The 24,105-nt window shown below is 37.4% G+C and overlaps 1 protein-coding gene and 1 pseudogene across 5 annotated transcripts in view; one reads left to right on the forward strand and one right to left on the reverse strand.

Moving 5' to 3' along the window:
- Positions 1-24,105, reverse strand: part of IARS2 (isoleucyl-tRNA synthetase 2, mitochondrial) — a 77,151-nt gene that overhangs the window by 30,386 nt on the left and 22,660 nt on the right. For all 5 annotated transcript variants that reach the window (XM_073884083.1, XM_073884085.1, XM_073884082.1 and 2 more), the window contains exons 11-15: positions 23,841-23,992; positions 21,098-21,258; positions 11,356-11,458; positions 10,638-10,731; positions 571-679 (exon numbers count right to left, since the gene is read on the reverse strand). In XM_073884083.1, coding sequence (XP_073740184.1) covers positions 571-679; positions 10,638-10,731; positions 11,356-11,458; positions 21,098-21,258; positions 23,841-23,992 — 619 coding nt within the window. The remainder of the gene's footprint in view (positions 1-570; positions 680-10,637; positions 10,732-11,355; positions 11,459-21,097; positions 21,259-23,840; positions 23,993-24,105) is intronic.
- On the forward strand, positions 894-1,320 carry LOC112839138 (small ribosomal subunit protein uS8-like; annotated as a pseudogene).

A 24,105-nucleotide genomic window follows, 5' to 3' on the forward strand; every position in this document is an offset into this window, starting at 1 on the left:
CTGTTTCATGTGGTATCTGATAGCATTTTACCCGGAATAGTACTTTCAAACTTGGAGCCAACGCTCTGGAACCCTGCCCCTGCTCTCTCAGCTAAGCTGACGTAATATGCTACATCCTCTGCTGTCGCTCCAACAAGCTCCACAGCCTCTGCTGTCGCTCTGACAAGCTTCACTCACAGCCTCTGCTGTCGCTCCAACGAGCTTCACAGCCTCTGCTGTCGCTCCAACAAGCTTCACAGCCTCTGCTGTCACTCCAACAAGCTTCACTGCCTCTTCACCAGGAGCAGATTCCATTTCAAGACACCACTTTCTTTGTTCATCCACAAGAAGCTACCCCTCATCTGTGAAAGCTGTATCAGGAGATCGCACAATTCAGTCCCATCTTCAGGCTCCACTTCTGATTCTGGGTCTCCTGCTGTTTCTACCACATCTGCAGCTACTTCCTCCACGGAAGTCTTGAGCCTTCAATTTGTAAAAATAAAATGCAGTACCTGCGAAGCGCAATAAAGCGAGTACCCAGCAGAAGTACTTAAAGTGTGAAGACTTGTTTAGCTCAGGTTTAACACTTACTTAAAAGGTGCTTTTTTCCTTGTTGCCACACTTGTTAATAAAGAAGACTGAAACCACCCGCCAAGCTGGTCTTTTCCTTCCAAGTACAAATCTGCTCTTTGGTCAGTACCTCAAAAACAAACATTAAAAAACACAGAAGTTAAAGTTAATTAAAACTGGAAAATGAAAATATGTATCAAAGTGTTAATAAAAGTAATCATGTTATTTATTTCCTGTGTCATGTTATACCTGAGATTTAGATTGCATTCACTTGAGCTCTTACCCCCACTGCCCATGAGAATAGCTCTTTCCGCCATCTTTCCATGCTGCCATTAACGGTGCACATGAATGTCCTGGCAGATGCTCTCAAGCGCATTAACAATGCTGAGAAGAGAGGCAAATGCCAGGTTCTTATTAGGCCATGCTCCAAAGTCATCATCCGGTTTCTCACTGTGATAATGAAGTATGGTTACATTGGCGAATTTAAAATCACTGATGATCACAGAGCAGGGAAAATTGTTGTGAACCTCATGGGCAGGTTAAACAAGTGTGGAGTGATCAGCCCCAGATTTGATGTACAACTGAAAGATCTAGAAAAATGGTAGAACAACCTGCTCCCGTCCCGCCAGTTTGGTTTCATTGTCCTGAAAACCTCAGCTGGCATCATGGACAATGAAGAAGCAAGACGAAAACACACAGGAGGGAAAATCCTGGGATTCTTTTTCTAGGGATGTAATACATACTTGCAAATAAAATGCCTCAATGGAAAAAAAAAAAGATAAAGAGAATAAATGTTAGAGTATGATCTCCTAACCACAGGCGACTAAAACACCACCTAAATTAGGGACTAATTAATAATTAACAATATCAATATTTCCAGTTACATCTTCTATGAAAATGAGCATCTAATAACTTTATAAATGAAAATACTCTATGTGATATTATAATGATGGATAGATGTCCATTATCCATTTCTCCAAACCCGTAACATGTACAACACCAACAGTGAACCGTAATGCAAACTGTGGACTTTGGGTGGTTATGATGTGTCACTTTATAGGTTCATCTCTTGTAACGAATGTGCCACTCTGCGGGGGGAAGCAGACAATGAGAGAGGCTGTGTGTCTGTGGAGGCAAGAGGGATGTGGAAAATCCCTATACCTTCCTCCTGATGTGGCTATAAATCTCAAACTGCTCTAAAAAAATCAAGTCTTTCAAAAAAGATAGCAAAAGAAAAAAATGTGGCCAAATTTGTTGGGACATATGTATAAGCAAGGTTGAGAGCTACTTCTGCATTCAACAATAAACCACGGTTAATTCAAGAGTTAAAATAATCTGAGATAAAAGACCATTTGGCAAACATTGTAATTGTAAGTAACAATCATTTCAGTCAAGAATCATCAAGGGTGCTTAACCACTAGGCGAAAATTTGGTGAAAAAACAGGGTATTTCCAGTCTTAAAGTATCTTCCTGCAAGATACTTACTAATGCAACAATTCCTATAGGGAGATGGGGTGAGAAATAACCACAAGAGAGAAAGAGAGAAAACAGGATGACACCACCTCCAAGGGATCAAAGTTCAACATCACCAGTAAGTCACTGTGTGACTTCTGTTAGGATGTATTGAAGGGGACACAGTATCTCTTCTGTGATATTCCTGCCCAAAATGCATAGTCTAAATCTCATCATGAGGGACAAACATAAAATGAGGGACCATCTACAAAATAACCTGTACATTCATGAATGTCAAGGACATGAAAGACAAGAACAAAATGAGACTAAAGTGATAGGACAACTAAATGCCGCAAATGACCCTAGGCTGGCTCAAGGACCCTTTAGATTTTTTTTCTTTTCCGATAAAGGACATTACTGGGTGAAAGGTGAGTAAGATCTATAGGTTAAAGGATGGAATCAGTGTTGATTTCCTGATTCTGATATTTGTATTGGTTATACAAGAGAGTGTTGTGGTTTTAGGAAATATACACCAAATTATTTAGGGATAAAAGAGCATCAAGTCTGCAACTTACCCTTAAATGGTTCAGAAAAGTGTTTATATATACAGAGAAAAAATATATAAAACAAACATAGTAAAATGCTAACTTTGGAAAATCTAGATGAAGGGTATGTGATACTTCTTTACTCTGTGACTTTTCAAAGTAAAATGTTTGGGTTTTTTTAAAAGATTTTATTTATTTATTTAAAGACAGAGCCTGTGGGGCGCCTGGGTGGCTCAGTCATTGAGCATCTGCCTTCAGCTCAGGTCATGATCCTGGGGTCCTGGGATCGAGCCCCACATCGGGCTCCCTGCTCAGCGGGAAGCCTGCTTCTCCCTCTCCCGCTCCCCCTGCTTGTGTTCCCTCTCTGTCTCTCTCTCTGTCAAATAAATAAATAAAATCTTTAAAAATTAATTAAAAAAAATAAAGAGAGAGCCCATGTGAGTGGGGGGGAGGGGCAGAGAGGGAGAGAGAGAGAGAATCTCAGGCAGACTCTGTGCTGAGTGCAGAGCCCAACACACGCTCAATCTCATGACCCTGAGATCTTGACCTGAGCTAAAACCAAGAGTCGGACACTTAACCAACTGAGCCACCCAGGTGCCCCAGTTTTTTTTTGGTTTTGTTTTTTAAAAGAACATGAGGTCTTTGGGGAAGATTACTTCCATATTTTAAATCTAAACTCACAACTCTAAGAAGCTCCCGCAATCCCCTTTAGTTGTGAAATGAAGATTTGTCCTTACGTCCTAATACTGAGGATTCAGTGTTGTAATTCTCATGTGACAATGAGTATCTGGCTGGAGCGGGAGACAAAATTAAAATAATTAAATCAAGCCAGTTCAATTCATTCAACATTTCTGAGCACTTCTTACCCGACAGGTACTGTCGGGTAATAGACACTGGGAGGGGGGAATGTAAAGAAATCTGGTAGCTGCCTTCTTGGAGCTGATTACTAATGAGATGGATTTTATGTTACATAAGAAATAACTGTGTTGGGTGTCATCAAGGCAAAACTACAGCTCGGCCAGTCCATGCAGCTAGGAAAGTCTAAGAGGCTATAACAAGACAAATGCATATGTGCAGTAAGAACAAAATGTCTTAGCCTCAACATCTAGAGCGCTACGTCTATTCCCTACTCTTCTTCTTCCTCTCCTGATCTGTAACCATTTGTGACCCTCAACTTTTACGATGCTGGAGCTCAAATCCCCTCCCACCCAGAATGTTCACTTCTTGCTGGTGACCACATTTCAGATATGGCAACCTTCAATGAGATGATCAATAACAGAATGCTGGTGGCAATCCTCTCCTGAAATAAGTATATAATGAAACAGCAAGTATCAGCAAACCCTCTTCATCTCTGACAGATGCCTGCTTGTGGGCTCGTGAAATGATCACTCACAATCCCTCGCCTGGCGTCAGACTACAGTTTTGTCCTCTTAGCACAGGTGCTGCTCCCAAGCCTTGATTAACAAACCTGAAACACAAGGGCTTTCAATCATCTCTAAAATCTCTGTCAGCCCTAAAGTGTCTAAAAAGCTGGCTGCTGCCCAAGGCTTTACAGGAGTCAGGACAAAAGCCGTCTGAAGATGGCACAGGTGCTGTATTCAGACTCCCGGGTCTGAGTCCCGGCTGTGCTGTGGACCAGCTGTGGGGGCTCAGCTTAACCTTCCATCGTTCCCACTTCTTCACTAAAATGAGGACAACACCAAAATCTGTTTACCTCATAAGATTGTTACAGAGACTAAAGAAGTGAGAGAACATGCTTGGACACAGGGAACAACCAGTAAATGTTAATTGTTACAAAGATAGATCACAAAGAGCACTGGTATTTCCTGATGGCAAATTCCGAACATTTTTTTCAAGCCATTCTTATATGAAACAATACTCGTGAAAATGTGATTAGTTCTCCTAAACTATTTTAAAAATATATAGTCTCTGATCCTGTTCTGGAAATATATGTTGTAACATTCTAATAAAACAAGAGGATATCAGGCAATTAATAAGAGCACAACAAAACAGTTAATATTTAGCAAGGGTAAAGTCTCGATGTCTTCTCGTTCTCATATACATGTTGAATTGCTGGAACTGGGTAAGAAGCAAATATCATCCTAGAAAAGGGGGTGTAGTCCCAGAAAATTTCTGCAAGCCACAGCCTTTCAAGGTGGTGTGTGAAAACAGTGGAGAAAGACGGAGTGGGTTGGGGCCGGGAGAAGATCGGGCACAGCAAAGTTCTGGACAACAAATGAAAAAATTAAAGCTTGTGTGAACTTTCCAAATGAAGATAAGTCTAGTCTTGGATGGTAAGAAATAGGAAGAAAAGTCAAGCTCAAGGGCTGGAATACTGTGGAACTACTGTACAACCTCATATAATGAATTACTGGGACTATTTCCTATTTTAGCCAGTTTATTTTTAGAAATGATTTTTTTCTAACAAATGGACATTCTCACTTCAAGAAATTGGTAAAACACTGATAAGTTCAAAAAAATAAAATCACATATATCCCACTACCTAGAGATTATCACTTTATTTCACCATATTTCCTTCCAGTATTCTGTCTATGCTCATCAACATTTCTAGGAGTTTGTTAGCATATCAAGATAATTTGCCTGCATCATGCTTTTTGTATTCTGCACTTTTAAAATGTAACATGCCCTGGGGCGCCTGGGTGGCTCAGTTGGTTAAGCGACTGCCTTCGGCTCAGGTCATGATCCTGGAGTCCCAGGATCGAGTCCCACATCGGGCTCCCTGCGCAGCAGGGAGTCTGCTTCTCCCTCTGACACTCTTCCCTCTTGTGCTCTCTGTCTCTCATTCTCCTCTCTCTCAAATAAATAAATAAAATCTTTAGAAAAATAAAAAAAATAAAATGTAACATGCCCTTAGATAAAACCATACCCACAATCATTTTTCAAAAACATGACTGAATGGCTGCATATTACTCTGTCATATCAACTTATATCATATTGCTAAAGTCATTTATCTACACATGGACAATGAGCCACTGTGTCAAATCATGTACTGTCAGAAATAACACTGTAAAAAAAAATAACACCATAATGAATATCCTCACACATAATTCTCCATTCAGATCTGATTACTTCAACAGGAGAGATGCCTACAAATAGAATTTTTTTGGTCCAAGGACTGAAAACCACTCCAAAGCTCTTGATGCGTAATGCAAAAATTCTTTACGGTAAGTTTGCACCAAATTACATTCAAATAGCAATGTACAAGGCGGAGGAATGGTGCCAATTATTTCTCTAGTTTTTAATCTTTTATCTTTTTTTCCCTGAATAGATCTTTTTTTTTAAGTTTTATTTATCTCTACCCCCAACGTGGCGCTTGAACTCACGACCCCGAGATCAAGAGTTGCATGCTCCTCCAGCTAAGCCAGCCACACACCCCAGACCTTTTAGTAAAAGAAAAAATAGGAACTTTCTTATGGAGGTAGAAATAAACTTGGGAGTTGTAAAATTCCAGGAAAAGTAACAGTTAACTATGTGGCAAAAAGTATTTTTATTATGGCAACTTTCTCTCCTAGGAAAATTATAAAAATTAGTATTTAGAGGGAATAATACACTGTTCAGAACAATAAACCTCTAAGATTATGATTTAGGCATGGCAGTAAATAAAGAATAAGCCAATTATTTAAAAAAAAAACTATCAAAGCAAATCAGCCATAAAACTTGACTAATCTATAATTTCATTACTAGATTTGTTTAACTTACCTTAATTGATAAATTTTAAGATTATTGCATTTAAGAAGGCAAGTTGTAGAACCAGCACAAAACCATATTTGTCAAAACTACTGCTTAACCAATGTTAAAATATAATTATTAATTTTTAAAATTAGGCTTTTAAAAAGTATTATATATGTTCTTAAAAGGGTGACCTTTTAAAAAAAGTCATTTGTAAATCTAAGTTGCAAATCTTAGTTTCTCTTTCAAAAAATCATCTTTTTTCTATTTGCTTCAAGTTATTTCAATTTGTTAAAAAAAAAAAAGGGGGGCCCTGGGTGGTTCAGTCAACTGAGCATCGGACTCTTGGTTTGGCTCAAGTCGTGCCGGGGGGGGGGGGGGGGGGTGGTCCTGGGATGGAGCCCCAGGCCTGGCTCCGTGCTCAGTGGGGGGTCTGCTTGGGATCCGTCCCTCTTCCTCTCCACCCCCTTCTGCTCTCTGGCATGCTCTCTCTCTCAAAGACATAAATAAAACCTTAGGGAAAAAAACAGAAATGAAGTAGAATAAGTATTTTAAAACACTAATTACTTCACTAGGTGAATGGATAAATAAGTTACGGCCCATCCAGACAATAGAATACTACTCAGCACTACAAAGAAATGACCTATCAAGCCAGGAAAAGACATGAAGAAACAATCGATGCATGTTATTATTAAGTAAAAGAAGCCAACCCGAAAAGCTACATACTCTATGACTTCAACTATATAATATTCTGAAAGAGGCACAACTACGGATAGTGAAAAGATCAGCGGTTGCCAGGGGTTAGCAGGGAAGAAGGGATGGAGGCGGCACACACTTTTCATGCAGTAAAAACTATACTGTGTGATACTATAATGGTAGATACATGTCATTATACATTTGTCAAAACCCACAGAACATACAACACCAGGGGTGAACGCTAATGTAAACTGTGGACTCTGGATGATAATGATTTGTCAGTGGAGGTCCATTGACAGTAACAAGTGGACCTCTGTAGTGTTGGCTGACAGTGGGGGGGGGTGGGGAGGGGAGGCAGACTGTATGGGATTTCTGTACTTTCCTCTAAAACTGTTCTAAAAAATAAAATCTGTTTAAAATTTTTGAAAAACAATTATTTTTAAATCACTGCAATAATTAACGCCTTTGGTAAACATTTAAAGAATTTTTTTAGGAATGATTCATTTAAAAATGCTATTCCCTTTCAGAAAGTGTTCCAGTTTCAGTTTAAGTACTATTGACTTGAACTCACAATGAAACAGGTGCTTGACCTGGTGTTAACATTCATAAGTCAAATCTCTTTCACTGCTATAAAACCTGTCAGCGAAAAGTAAAACCAGTTATGTATGCTATATTCACCAAATTCCTCTTGTACTGAGGAAGACTGTAGCTAAATTAAGCTCAAAGTCAAGTTGACTTTATTTTGCAACAATGTACTCTTAGGGAAATATGCAGACACTGAATCATTTATTAGAATCAATACAAGCATTTGAGAATGAAAAGTATAATAACCTTTCTCAGGAAAGCCTTTCTCTCTCTTCCTCTCTCTCTTTTCCTTTTAAGGAAAATCACCTTTGCTTTACGGCTTTTCGAACTATGAACTTAATTAGTATGTGGGCTCTTTCCCACTTCATTCTTTCTCCCTATATTTTGCAATTTTTTATTGCAAGAGAATAAAAAAAGCTCAGGAAAATGGGATAAAATATAAGCTAATTAACCCAATTCTTACTGACTGACCTCATAAGGTTTTTTACTGACTGATTTATTTAGGGGAAGAGGAGGAGGAAAAGGGCATCGCAGTGAAAAAGCAGAAACTACAATTCAAAACTGGACTTGTGTATTATCTTTAAAGGTAGTTTATTGGGTGCCTGGGTGGCTCAGATGGTTAAGCGTCTGCCTTCGGCTCGGGTCATGATCCCGGGGTCCTGGGATTGAGTCCCGCATCGGGCTCCCTGCTCCTTGGGAGCCTGCTTCTCCCTCTGCCTCTCTCTCTCTCTGTCTTTCATGAATAAATAAATAAAATCTTAAAAAAAAAAAAAATAAAGGTAGTTTATTTATGTTCTGGTGGCCTTCCATACAGGCAACACCCATGTTTAAATGACAAATCAGGTTTCTTGCTTTGAATTAATTATCTAAATATGACAGAAAAAAATGATTTACTGCTTAGGTGCACTTTTACCACTCATTTCATTCAATGAAGTATTTCTTTTTTTTTTTTTTAAGATTTTATTTATTTGACAGAGAGAGACACAGTGAGAGAGGGAACCCAAGCAGGGGGAGTGGGGGAGGGAGAAGCAGGCTTCCCGCCGAGCAGGGAGCCCGATGCAGGGCTCGATCCCAGGACCCTGGAGTCACGACCTGAGCCGAAGGCAGACACTTAACGGCTGAGCCACCCAGGCGCCCCAGTGAAGTATTTCTGTCACAGTCAAGTATTTGGCTAAGAACCTCACGAACTATAAAGAGTAGGACTAAACTCCATCGGTGCCACTGATGGTAGCACAGGCAGGTCTGAATGTGTCTTCATGGAGTCTCCCCCGCCAACGGCTCTAAGTCTGAAGTGTGCTTGCTGCATGGAGTAACGTGAAACCATCCAGAAGTTACAACGCAACAACGCTTGTAGCGGCAACTCTCACCAAGGCCAAAAAAATGAATGCGCTCTGGAATATAAAGACACTACTTTGCAGAGGGCATACTTTTCTTGAAATTCAGGATGCTGCTCCAATGTGGTAGTAGATAAATAACTCTTCTTCCAATTTACAACACTGCTTCACCTGCCTACTTTATGTAGTATATCTGCCTATATTTTCAATATAATTTAGGAAAACAAAGTACTTAAGCTTGCAGTTTTTTCTCTTAGATAGGGTGGGAGAAACTTAAGAAATAATAGTTCTGAAAATTATTAAATAAAAATTGTAAAAGATTTTACCAATATGTAACTTATATGTGGCCATCATGAATTACCATATATATTTTAGCTGTAATATAGAGGAAACGTGAATTTACATGGATTTTGCTTTTCACATTTCCTAAGCTATTAGAAAGGCCCAAATGAACTTACTTATCTACTAGGAGTCATATTTTTACTAATAAAAAAAATTTTTTTTTAAATCAGAAAATGCAACATTTGTAACTATACTTGAGACTTCCTTTATTATTTCTTTATCCCTGGATGGTTTTCGTTCTTGGAGACATTTCAGAAGCTGAATGGCTAGCATCAAGTGTAACATCTGCATGTAATGCTGGGTCACCGTGCTTCAGCAAGAGGGCTTATGTTGTCCTTTCCTGACTGACTTCATTTTGCTTATTTATGGAACTTGTTTCATATCATACTGTTATTTCCTGATCACCCCAATTTTTACTTTGCAAACAAGCCAAATAAAATATCTTTATCGCAGAAAAAAAAAATAGTGAGGCCCAGTAGCAGAAGTACACCACAGGTAAAACTTGGGGACAATCCCTCACGATCCCTTAATAATGGCCAGCTGCAGAGACAAGCTACTTTCCCACATTCTCTTGCTCCAGAAAGCAAGCAAGATCTCTTGGGCCGAAGTTGTCCCCTAGCAGCAGTGTGAAGAAGTGTCTGCTCCATCCCCCCTCTCCTGCCACCTACCTCTTTCCTGTCTTTAACCTCATAGTGACTTCGAGCTTTATTCTGCAATTTACCTCTGTTGTTCACTTGGTATCCTTAAGCATATCTTCTTAAGCATCTAAACACAACCTCGAATGTGTGCCTTCTACTTCTCCCTTCTAACTCCTGCCCGGTCTCTCCCTTCTCTTTATTCCGGAAGTCAAGAGTGTGCCCCAACTGTGAGTAAATATAAAGTCAGTCAGCTGTCTGCATAGAGGGAGGGAAGAGCTGTGAAAAGGCAAGGCTGTATAAGAAAAATGAGAACCAAAAATCAGGATATGTGAGTTCTAGTCTGATACTACCAAACTATGTGACCACCACCTAATTTGGCTCTAATTTAATCTCATTTCCTGTTCTGAAAAATGACAGGAGTCAGACTGTTTCAGTGATTTCTAAACTTTACAGAACTAGTGCCTTGGGATTGCCAAGTGACTCAAGGAGAATGAGCTGGTTGAGTGGAGGAAGAAAATTCCCATGATTAATCTATCTTACATATTGTGGTTCTATATGAAATTTCATTTGGAAAAACAAAAAAAAGTTTGGAAATCATTAGATTAAATGATCTCCAAGAGCCCATTTAGGTCTAAAATTATACCATAGCAGGAGATTTTCAATTTTCTTCTGGGCTGCCCCCACCAAAAAAGGTTTTCTTCCAAATACAGAAAAAAAATATTCCTAGATTAACAAATTTCCTCTGAGTAACCTTTATATATTTGCAAAACTGCTCGGCTGGTTTATAATCTACTATTTAAAATTACCTGGAAGAACATAAGACCATGAAGTTCCACTATCAAACCAGATGTCCAAAATATCCTGACCAGGCACATATTCCAAGGCATCAGGACCACCAACCTAATAAGATAACGTGAGAACATTTTAATTATGCAAAGATCACAATACATACAATAAGGACCAAAAAAGTCTTAAAAAAAAATCAAATGCTTACAAGCATTAAACTCACATTTTAAAATGAAATTTAAAACACTTCTAAGTATTTTGCAATTCAGTACAACCACCTCATTTGCAGGTAAAGATGACTGCGGCCACTTCATTACACATTTACTAACATAGATATAAACTGTTTTCATTTCCTGAAATGATCTTCTAATTTGGATTTTTTCATGTCTGATGCAATCGGTTAACTCGAATTCATACCCTACAAAATCCTGATGCACCAACATTAGGAACTACTCTCATACAACTGTATCTGCTTAGTCAACTAAATCAGTAAAAATCAATCTTGGCCCTCAATAAGATAACAAATAACCCTTGTACTCTACTGCTATATTAAATACGAAGCTTCTATTGTTAAACAAAAACGTCTACTCTCAAACTGCACCAGCTCCTAATTTATAGGGAATAAACTCATTAACTTTACATGATGATAGAACAATTTTTTAACTCCCAGGAATCCTTCATGTTGTCATTAAGTCACGTATGGCACATAGAGGCTGTTAAATACACATGGAAATTTACCTGAGATAAGACTTCTTCAGGAAGAAGTTGCTCAGGGGGGAGAGTCCACCAAACATCACTGCCATGTTGTTCCACTAGTTTAATGATATGCTCAGTGGTTTGGCTGTTTTAGGAGGGAAAAGGCAGAATTGCTCAATGAACTACAGTGATTAACACCGAACATTTTAAAATTAAGAAACCGCTAAAATAAAAAAAGAAAGAAAGAGAATAATTATTTTCCCCTATCTGCAGAATATTTTTTCCTATCTTTTCCTCCAAACCTTAGCAGTATTATCTTCAATTACTTGTCTACTTGGCTACGGCTGTCATCTTAAGCTCAATATAAATAAAATCAAATTGATCACATGTACCCTTTAAAAAAAAAAAGACTTCTTCTGATATCCCTGTTTTAGTTACTGATTTCCCTGTTTCTATCAATCTATTTTCTAACGAGGGGTATATATTCAAAACCTCCTAATTATCTCCCCCTTCCCTCCAGTCTCCACTCAAATTAAGACACCACCAATCTGTCAATTCTACCTTTGAAATATTACTCAAAATTTGTTCTTTGTTCTGTTCTGATACAATATTAGTCGAACCTTATTGTCTCAATACTAGATTAATGCAGTGGTCTGACTTTTCCTCTATTCTCATTTCTTTATTTTTTTAAAAAAGATTTGAGAGAGAAAAAGAGAGGGAGCACACACTCATGGGGGAAAGGGGCAGAGGGAGAAGGAGAAAGAGTCCCAAGCAGAATCCGCACTGAACTTGGAGCGGGACGCAGGGCTTAAATCTCAGGACCCTGAGATCATGACCCGAGCCAAAACCAAGAGTCAGACACCTAACTGATTGCACCACCCAGGCACCCCTCATCTCTTTAACTTAAATGACACGTCTTTGACAGCACTGTATTCCTAAAACTGCTTTTATCACACCAATCCCCTTTCCAAAACTTCCAGCACTTTGGGGACTAAGTCCCAATTCACCTGCATAAGAGGCAAGGCCACACTAGAGCATGACTTTGACAACAGGTATCCAGGCCTATATCCTGACTCTGCCACTTTTTACGTGTACGACCATGCACAAGTACTAAAACTTCACATACAACCATGCACAAGAACTAAAACTTCCCCTACGACCATGCACAAGAACTAAAACTTCCCGTACGACCATGCACAAGAACTAAAACTTCCCATACGACCATGCACAAGAACTAAAACTTTCCGTACGACCATGCACAAGAACTAAAACTTCCTGTATGATCATGCACAAGTACTAAGATGTCTCTATGTCTTGGTTGTTCCCTCTGTTAAGGAGAATTCATTTGTTCAAAAACGTTTACTGAGAACCTCCAGCATCTCAGACATTGTTCTTGGAAGTGGAGGTACAGCAGTTCACAAGGCAGATAAGGTTCCTGCACTAATGGAGCTCACATTGTAGCGAGTCTAAACACTTCCCTCAGATTGCCTGTCAACTAAATGAGATGATCTATGAAAAACTTAGCACGTGCCCGACATACAGTAAAAAGCCAATAAATACACATCGAATGAATACTGTAATTGACCATATCTTTGGGAAGACACACAATTATAAATGAAAATTAAAATCAGGGGAAGTTTATACTAAATTTTCTCACAGGAATAATGTACTTTTTTTTTTTTTAATTTATTCATGAGAGTCAGAGAGAGAGGCAGAGGCAGAGGTTCGAAGCAGGCTCCCCGCTGAGCAGGGAGCCTGATGCGGGACTCGATCCCAGGACCCTGGGATCATGACCTGAGCCGAAGGCAGACGCTTAACCATCTGAGCCACCCAGGCGCCCAGGAATAATGTACTTTTAATTTATTATCACAGCTTTATTGACATTACAACTTCCTCTAGTTGCTTTCCTTTGAGTCAGGGGACACATAATAGTCAAGAGTGTGGACCCTGGAACCACACAGCTTTGGTGAGGTTCCTGGTTCCACCACTTACTAGTTATGTGACTCCAGGCACAACACTTAACATTTCTGTGTCTGTTTGTAAAATGCAAATAATAATAGCATCATCAAGACAGCTATTATGGATATTAATTAAGCTTATATATAAAATGCCTAGAACAGTATCTGGCACATACTAATAAGCATTATGTAAGCATTAGCTAATATTCAAACTGATTCTGTGAAGTCAGGTAAATTCAGACACTAATTTTGTTAACCAATTACCAAAACACATGCCCATATTAATATTTACAGATACTAAAGCTAACTTTTGAATTATCTTCCCTTCTACCACATTCCATTAATGCAAGTAACTAAGAATTAACTGCAGGCCCGTCAGAGTCGACGTACATGGAAAGAGTAGTGTGTAGGAAAAGCTTTACATTCTTAATCTGGATCTGCTTCTCACTAATGATGACTATGTAGGGCAAATCATTTAACCTTTCTTGGTCTGATAATTCGTAGATAAAATGTTTATGAAAAAACTGTTGTAGGAAGCAAAAATCAAATGGGTATTACGAATGAGACAAGCTCTCAAAATGGAAATTCCAAATACCTAAGTTTGTATACTAGGAAGGATAGACTAAAAAAGCATAATGTTATCAGCATCTATTTTAAAGAGAAACAACAACAATATTAAAATGGGCACAAGTCCTTATTTCTTGTAGTCATACATTTTCAATGGACTTTAACAGTAAAGATAAACTTTTGTGATAGGAGACCATAAAAACTTTGTGCAATACCTAGTTATATGACAATATTTAGTTACATATTACTATTTTATACAGTTTGCACAGAACATTTTGACAGTTAAGAAAATCGGAATACACCGGAAAAGAAAATATGAATAACGTAACTCTTATTTTTCTAAAAGAACCCCCTCTACAGAGATAGTAGCAAAGTACATTTACACGTACACAATTACAGAAGATAAAATGTTCATACCAATTCTGAAACACTCATAGAAAGGAATGATTCTAAATATGAGTGTCATTTTGATGTTTTATTTTTACAAATGTTATCAGTAGGCTGTAACTTTAGGTAAACAGTAAAATAAAACAGTAAAACAGTTTTAAATGTGCTGGAAATAAGTAGATTAAAAAATAACACAAAACCAAAAGCAAATAGTTCAAATTTCATATTAATTTAGGAAATAAGGAAGAGATATTAGGATTAATATTATTAATCAAAATAAAAGCATTTAGGTGCATACCACACATTGTATTTTTCAAAGCACTTTACCAGCACTATCTAATCAGATTCACAGAAACAGTGTATTGACAGAAACACTGTTCCGTGCCTCGATGATCCTTCAGTCATGAGGCCTATGTAAGTAACATAGTTAATGCCAGGTCTTAAAACTGTGTGTCCTAAATCATGGTTCAATTCTGTTTTTACTTCTCTAACTCATCTATCAAGACAACCACTGTAACTGTAAATTCACACTCCTGTTCTCCGGGGTTTGCTAAGCAAAGGCAAAAAGACTCTATTACCCATGCCCAATGAACCCCTGACCCAGAGATGAAGTGAGGGAACCAGTCAGTCTCCGGAGATTAGAGTGTTGACAGAACAAGCAGCAAGTCCAAAGACCAGATTCTACCTGTGAATTATTAGGTACTGACAGGAATACGTGATAGTATTTTTCTGAGCTTCAGTTTCTGTGAACACTGGGAAATGCTGTCAGAAAGAAGGCTATGTGAAAAATTTTATTCTTAAAAAAGGAAAAAGTCCTAGTATTATACTCAGTAATCTTAAAATTATAGATGATGCCCATCCATTTTAGAAGACCAAATTCACCTCTCATGAGATGAAGTTCTTTTTTTATATCCCTAACTATCAGATAATTCAATGAAGTTTTAGAACTATAACTAAAAATACCAAACAATAAAGAAAGATCCCAATTTTGCAGCTGACAAGTTATTAAGGCAACTGTAAAATCCTACCAAGTTTAGCCAACCATATCTGGTCTAACTAAAATTGAAGCTTTGTTATATTTTCTTATAAAGATATCAGTAATTCATTCACATATACAATTTTTTAGTGTAAGAAGCATTTTATATATATCTTATTTGCAAATATACTTTTTTAAAAAAACTGGTAAGTCTCTTGTTTCAGTGAGGAGGAAAGTTAGATTTTTTCTTTTAGTTTACCTAAGAATAGTTATTAAAAATGACATAACCACACAATGTTATCTACACTAATGATTAATTTTTTTCATCTTACTTCAAAAAAGCTGTCATAAGTAAAACTACATATTTTATGTAGTGTAAATGACCCAGTATTTTCCCTAATAACATATGCATGTGAATCTGGACGAAAGAATACTTTTTTCAATGTATCCAAAAGAAATATGACACACTTTAAAGAGGGGAGGAAAGAAGCTCTGCCTCATTAACAGGGCAAGTCTCACTAATATTTACAGCAAGACTTGCTTCCTTACTTTGTATTATGAAATATAAAAATATCACGTACTAAATTTACCTTAATAAGCATTATGTTCTGCAACTCAGTTCTGTTTTGAGATCTTAGAACACTATATTACTTGTATTTTTGAAAAAAGGAAAAGAAGCTAAAGACAATTCTGGAGTTTGAGGATAAAAACTGAACAAAATTTATGATACATAAGAATGCAGACTTCAAAGACAACACTCTCACAATCCAAACAAATCAAAATGTAAGTGCACAGATTTGGTACTAAAAAGTGAGAACTTTTTCTTGACTTGTACTCTGATGATCTGAATGACCCTAAAAAATTGTGGCAGAGAATTTTAGAAACAAAATTTTCAATAAAAATAAATATATACTGGCGACCTACAAACTTGAGGTAACTATCCTAGATTATAAAATAAAAATAAATTTAACGTTAGTTCAAATAAAAATAAAGATAAATTTAATGTTAGTTCAAACAAAATCTGAGAGGATAATCTGGAAAAGAAATACAAGTAAATGCTACACAAGTGCTTAAAAGATAGTCATTATACAATGCTGTAGCAAAAACCCAGAAACAGCCAAATGTCAGGATGGGCTACATTTATTTGATTTTCATATGTAGGGAACTAGGCAATTATTAGGGGCTAAGCTAGCATTTTTAATGGCTGCACATTCATTCTTCCAAAACTGACTTAGATTATTTCTGTCATCATGGTCCTTTATAATCAACTGTATGAGACAGCCTTAACATATCTATCTTCATACAAGAGACATTAGTCTTATTTCCTTATGGATAAATATTTTACAAGTGTAACTGTTTATAATGAAACAGATTTTATGCTTTATAAGGTTTTTAAAACAATTTTAAACAATATTTGTTTTAAAACAGTATGTATTTCTTAGTGATACTGAACATTTTTCATAAAAAAAAATATAAGGAAAAAGTCAAAATTTGTCTTTGGAAATTTAAGAATTCTTTCCTTATGTTAATAGTATCCTATACTTAACACAAACCTACAGTTAACTTATAACCTAAAGATCAGTCTAAATTACTGTTGATAAAAGTGGGTGAAACCACTTATCACTAAGTAATCTATATACTTCCATTTTAATGCTGTATTTCATAAAGCAATAAATCCGTCATAAAACTTTGTACTTTATGCGAGGGCCTTATCTAAACACATGCATTATGTGTCCCTCCTTAGGTTTCAACCAGTGAAAATCCACTGGGTAGTATGAGCAACTGTAACACCATCCAATCATTCTAGACTTTGATATCAACTGAGCCAAAGGCTTATTTAGCATGTTATCAGAAATTAAGCAGCATTAAGATCTACTAAGCAAGGAAGAAACTGTTGCTGTCATTCTGTTTCCTGTGTTTTGTCTTTATTAAAGGAAAAATATTAAGGATTATAAGACAACTTTTCTTCCGCAAGTTACTGGAGTAAGAATGAGGTAAGAGGCTAAACGTTTCCAATTTATTTACTAAATGTATACATTTAATTCTAGAACACAATGAAATCTAAAGGGGAGATTCTATTTTTAATTTAATCCTATACTTAGATTTTAAAGGCTACAGGAAACAACTCTGGAGAAAATTATTTTTATTTAATGAACATTATAAAATTTTTTCACCAAAAGGTCATTATTATTAACATGAGCAAGAGGTAGTTAAAGCTAGCACTCAGGGGCACTTGAGTGAGGCAGTCGGTTGAGCATCTGACTCCTGATATCAGCTCGGGTCATGATCCCAGGGTCTTGGCATTAAGCCCCGCATCAGGCTCCACACTCAGCGGGGAGTTTGCTTGGGGTTCTCTCTCTCCCTCTCCCTCTGCCTCTCCTTCCTGCACACTCTCTCTCTCTCTCCAAAATGAATAAAGAAATCTTAAACAAACAAACAAACAAAAAACCCACAAAAATCTAGCACTCAAAATGAACTGAAATTCCTTGATTGCTTCTTGTCAACTTCTCCTAATTTCCAGAAATCAGGAGCTACATTTCCCAAATGCATAGATTATTGCATTAATACTGTTGAATTCATATAATCATCCAAAATAAACAACTTCTTTTCCTTTCTAGGTGGCGAATGTTCCTAAATTTTACCTTTTTTAATGCTAAAAAGTATTTGTCTTTATTAAGTAGGAATAGATTTCTACCTAAATTATAATGGCAGATTCAGAAAAATCAATAATGTTAAAGTCAGAAATGGAATTATATCTTGAGCAAATAAAAATGTGAATATAAAGTGCAGATGAGAACATTAATTCAAATCAAAATTAAACATCAGAGTTTCAAATCTACCAGTCTCTAAACCTATTCAGAGCATGAATAAATCAAGATTTTTTTTTTTTTGTGAAACAAGTATAATTAAGGCTTTAACTTACAGACTTTCATCCAGAAAAGCAGAAGGAATCTCTGGTATGCTTAATGGGGTTATCAAGTGTAACAGCAACTCCATGTGGACTGTGTGCCAATTTCCAGTGGAGATGCTGTTACTTTTGATGGTTACCAACTCACTACAATAGAAAGATACGATCCAAGGAAGACAGAAAATCATAGTCACTTGATTCTGACTTGCTTACGGAGGAAAAAAGGTAACCTTTCATGCTATCTTTAAAAACTCACAAATAATTAAGAATTAATACCTATCTTCTTAAGTCAAGTGTCATGTCACATGAAGGACCCGACAATGGAAGAAGATTGGAGTCATCACTAAGAAATGGTGTACAGGAAAATGACCTATGAATTGACAGATAATTTGGCTAAGTTTGTCTGTCATTTTTGTAGGCCAATATCCTGTATATCTCTCCTACTTCAAAATCAGAATTCAACTAGCATCATACAAGCAACACAATGGGAGATGCATGGAAAACAATCTGTAACATAATTGTATGAATATATCGACTATAAATAAAATATAAATAGCACCTGATGAAAATTTGCTTGTGTTTTTCTGACAAAGCTCACATTTATTTCACCAATCAATGTACCATTTTATTGTCATGATTAAATAATGGTCAAATAAACCAATTTGCTCTTCTTACTAATATATACATATGTCCATCTGAATCACTTTGAGGGAATTCCCTAAAAATCCTGTCCTCAAATGCTACAAAAAAAGAGAGAGAAACAATGACAATGTCTTATAAACATTCCTTAAAAGAAAACTCTACAGTGTGAAATTTTAAACAATTCTTGTGTAAATTTATCTGAACTTTAAGGTATTAAGGTATCATCTGACCATGCTCTCAATTATAAGAACAATGTGAGCAATGATATTTAGGACAAAGAGCCTTAGCTCTCCAAACCGAAGTAATAACACTGAGGTCGCCTTACAATGACTTCCTGGCCTCTAACCTCTAGTTTCTTTTCCTAAAATATACTCTTACTCCTCATGCCTATTTAAAAGTTTAAACTACTTGACCTAGTATTCAAGACTCACTACAATTTGCCCCAACTAGTCTTTCGTGGTGTTTATCTTTCTAAAACCCTCCTCAGCACCCCACAGTCCTCTTACGGCTCCTGTAAAAGTGCTACACTTTCCCCTCTCCGTGCCCTCCGCTCCTGCTGAACGCTCTACTTACAAAACACTTTGCCCTGTTTCCTACCTACTCTTCGAGCCCTTACTCAAATGCCATAGCCTCTGTGCATAAAGCAAATGAGCTGTTTTATGGTTTGATATTTGCCCAAGGCAGAGCTCTAGTTCTTCCCTGAGCCATGTTGCCATAAGGTGTCAGATCACCCATGACGGAATGATAAAATGTGTATTTAAACTGAAAGAAACTGGGGCGGCTGGATGGCTCAGTTGGGTAAGGGTCCAACTCTTGATTTCGGCTCAGGTTGTGATCTCAGGGTCAGGGGACTAAGCCCCATATCAGGCTCTGTGCTCAGTGGGGAGTCTGCCTGAGATTCTCTCTCCCTCTCCCTCTGCCCCTTCCCACTGCCCCACTCATACACGCACACACCACACTCTCTCTTTCAAATAATCTTTTTAATTTTTTTTTCATTTTTTTAAGGTTTTGTTTATTTATTTGACAGAGAGAGATATAGCAAGAGAGGGAAACACAAGCAGGGGGAGCAGGGGAGGGAGAAGCAGGCTTCCCACCGAGCAGGGAGCCCAACGTGGGGCTGGATCCCAGGACCTTGGGATCATGACCTGAGCCAAAGCCAGACACTTAATGACTGAGCCACCCAGGTGCCCCCCAAATAACCTTTAAAAATAAAAATAGGGCGCCTGGGTGGCTCAGTTGGTTAAGCGACTGCCTTCGGCTCAGGTCATGATCCTGGAGTCCCAGGATCGAGTCCCGCATCGGGCTCCCTGCTCGGCAGGAAGTCTGCTTCTCTCTCTGACCCTCTTCCCTCTTGTGCTCTCTCTCATTCTCTCTCTCAAATAAATAAAATCTTTAAAAAATAAAAAATAAAAAAAATAAAAATAAAAATAAAAATAAACAGTAAATTGAAAAGGAACTTTCACACAAAAAAACACTAAGAACTACCTAATACGTGGCTATAGATGATTAAAACAAACAAACAAAAAAACCCACCCCACTTTAATAAATTTTAAAAAATCCCTAAAATACATGCATTCATAAAAGGACCACCTAAAGAAACACGGATAACGCTGACAACGAAAAGTAGAACATTTTCACAAAAATTCTGATGAACCCCAAAGTAGGGACATTCAACTCTACATCTACAGTGTCTTGAACTCCTCAGTCAGCACCCATAATGTCACTTCTGTTGAAACGGACAGTAGCCTAGGGACACCAGGGTGGCTCAGTAGGTTAAACATCTGCCTTTAGCTCACGTCATGATCCCAGGTCCTGGGATCGAGCTCCATGTCAGGCTCCCTGCTCAGTGGGGACCTGCTTCTCCCTCTCTGCTGCTCTCCCTGCTTGTGCTCTCTCTCTCTCTCTCTCCCTCTCTCAAATAAATAAATAAAATTAGAAAGAGAAAGAAAGAAAGAAAGAAAGAAAGAAAGAAAGAAAGAAAGAAAGAAAGAAAGAAAGAAAGAAAGAAAGAAAGAAAGGCAGGCACAGTAGCCTAAGGTAAGAGAGGGACTCTAATTCCTAAAGAAAAATTACATACAGGGATCCTCTCCTGAACGCTGTTCATCTTTGGATTCCTGACACCTGATTCTATAGGTCAAAGCCTCTGCTTGTAAGTATCCATACTGAAAAAATATAGTTTTAAAACTTCAACCATATGAAAGCATCTTTTTGAAATTATATTTTATTCCCCCTGACAAGACTGAATATGTGATTTAACATGCATCAATTCTCAACAGTCCCTTTTTCTACTTTTGAAGAAAACACAGCTCACTTTAAAATACTGAAAAAATGTAGAAAAAATTCTACCTGTTGATCAAGAATTCATCTTTTGTCTTGTGATGAAACACAGGGATTGGAACACCCCACACTCTCTGCCTTGATATGCACCAATATGGCCGTCTGTCCAACGTTTCAACCATGGCGTTCAGTGCAGATCCAGGAATAAATTTCACCTTTTTTAACAATTCCTGCAATTGATTCACAAATCAAGTCCAGTGAGAGTAAGCAGAACAAATTTCCCAGAAATGCCACGATTTAGCCCAGTGGTTCTTTATTTTGGATGTTCATAGTCATTCACATGTCTCTCTCCCCATGTCCAAAAACTAAACTAAAAAACTACAGATTTCAGATCAAATGAACCAAAGTGAAAACAGGGCCACAATGGATCTAATAAATAACATCAAGAGCAGATTTCACCATTAGAGGATGTACAAGAGATTGTATACTAACTTCCAAGCACTCGAGATCAAAACTGGCAATAACAAGGTTAGCAGAAGCATTAAGTTTCATCAAACTGTTGTTAAAATCTATTCAAACTTGATTTCAATGATAATTTTTAAGTACTTAAAAAAAAAGCTACCATCTGAGGTTAATAAACAAGGATTACAATAGAACCTAATTTCACATAGTATGGTTTACAACATAAGAAACACTTTCTCAAAGTCACAGTTACTTCCTATGTACTTACTCTCTTTCAAGAACCCCCCTGCCTCCAGCCCCACAAAAAGTTGTTTTTTATTTCATTCATTTGTCAATTACCAAAAGATGAATTGTATAGGAAAATGTCTGGTAATAATCTCCAGAAAGGCCAAAATATGTTAACTTCATTTTTGAGAATCTCTCTATCCATTATTTAAAGCATTTTTTTAATTCGAGTGATTTAAACATTTTCCTCACTTAACCTGAACTACAAGAAATCCTCTCCCTGGGGGTGCCTCGGCAGCAAAGTCGGTTAAAGTCTGGACTCTTGGTTTCTGGTTTTGGCTCAGGTCATGATCTCAGAGTCTTCAGATCAAGCCCCAAGTCCGACTGTGCACTCAGAGGGGGGAGTCTGCTCAAAACTTTCTCTCCCTCTGCCCCTCCCCGCTGCTCACTCTCTCCCTCCCCCCACCCTCTCTCAAATAAATAAATAAAATCTTTTTTTTTTTTAAGATTTTATTTATTTATTTGACAGAGAGAGACACAGCAAGAGAAGGAACACAAGCAGGGGGAGTGGGAGAGGGAGAAGCAGGCCTCCTGTGGAGCAGGGAGCCCGATGTGGGGCTCGATCCCAGGATCATGACCTGAGTTGAAGGCAGACACTTAACGACTGAGCCACCCAGGCACCCCTCAAATAAATAAATCAATCTTAAAAAACAAAACAAAAAAAACCCTCTCCCCAGAAACCCTTTCCAGCGCCACCTACTGGCAGAATTGCAACATCTGCAATTCAATTTGATTAATACTTGGTTTAAAAATCCAAGGAAAATGAATACAGATTGCATATTTGATTTTGTTAAGCAATAACACTTTTATAAAACAGTAACAATAGCATTAGAATTACATTTAAGTAGTCTTTATATTTCAGATACACATGCTGAAATATTTATGGAAGACACAAGGCCTGAAATTTGCTTCAAAACAATCTAATGGGTAAGGAGTAAAAGGCAGGGGTGGCAGGACGGGCAAAGACAAAAATAAAATTGGCCAAAAGCTGATTAATGTTGAATTTGGGTGGAAGAAACATGGAGTACATTATTTTATTTCCACAAAGAGGAATTGAAAATTGGCTATAAAGGACAATTTTAAAAAAAACAACAAAAAACACTTGGCTCCAGCATATTGCATCACACTTAGATGTTCTGTCTATAAAGGACAATTAAAAAAAAACCAACAACAAAAAACACTTGGCTCCAGCATATTGCATCAAACTTAGATGTTCTTCAATAAAAAAATCTGTTCAGAGCTGAAAGTTACTAATCTTAACATTTACAACAAAGGAAAACAGGCTTCACAGGAATGCAAAAACAAACAAAAAAATCAGTCCATATCACAGTTGCCCACTCTATACAAATACAGAAAATGTAAATTGCTTGCATAGGTTCAAATTGCCAGGCCAACAAATAAACCAACTCATTGCAGTTACACATTAAGATGAAAGCAGTAAAGCTATCTTCATTATCAGCCTGATTAACAAATAGATACTTGAGCTCTTTCATTCAATAGATTAAATTGTTTACGACACACACACACAGATAGATATTTATAGTGAATGACAGAGCTCAAATACATATTAATATTTATAATACCCATTTTTGTAAAGTATTTGTTAATTCAAAGCAACAATTTTTCAAATTAATTGCAATTTCAATCTTAAGGAAGCACAGGGTTTTTAGAGAGTTTTACCAAATGTTTACTATATGCCAGATACTGTTCTGGAGCTTTTATTCACTTACCCCATGGAGTAGGCATTATTATCAACTCCATATACATGAGGATACTGAGGTTCTAAGGTTCACCTCCTGAACACAGTTCTGTCCTAATGCTATATTACTTTCATTACACTGGGCCAGAAATTTGGACAAGTCCCTTAGCCTCTTTAAGCCACACATGTATAATGAAGGAACAGAAATCCAAGATCCTTCTAAAACTACAATTTTATGAAACCAAATCACCAAATCGTTAATAGCAGCAATTCCTTCCTTTCCCCAAACCCTACCTCAACTTCGCATGCAACCCTTTCACCTGAGGGAATAAAAACCCAACACTCACAATAGGATGTCTCTTATACCTTGGCTGTGGCCTTGATATCCGTGATATTTACAAACCACTGCTTGCTGGCACGAATAACCACTGGTTTCTTAGTCCTCCAGTCATAGGGATAGCTGTGTACCAATTTCTCCTCTTTCAACAAATGCTTTGAATACTGAAGCATCTTTATAACTTGAAAAAAATCAGTAACAATTTACATTAGACATAATTAAAAAGTACAATGAAAATCCTACTAACTCTCTAATTCCCAGAGTACTAAACCTGGACTAGTAAGTGCCAGTCGG

Source organism: Callorhinus ursinus, unplaced genomic scaffold (assembly GCF_003265705.2).
Source record: "Callorhinus ursinus isolate GAN/ISIS: 27379988/994484 unplaced genomic scaffold, GSC_fseal_2.0 scaffold54, whole genome shotgun sequence".
Taxonomy (NCBI): Eukaryota; Metazoa; Chordata; class Mammalia; order Carnivora; family Otariidae; genus Callorhinus; species Callorhinus ursinus.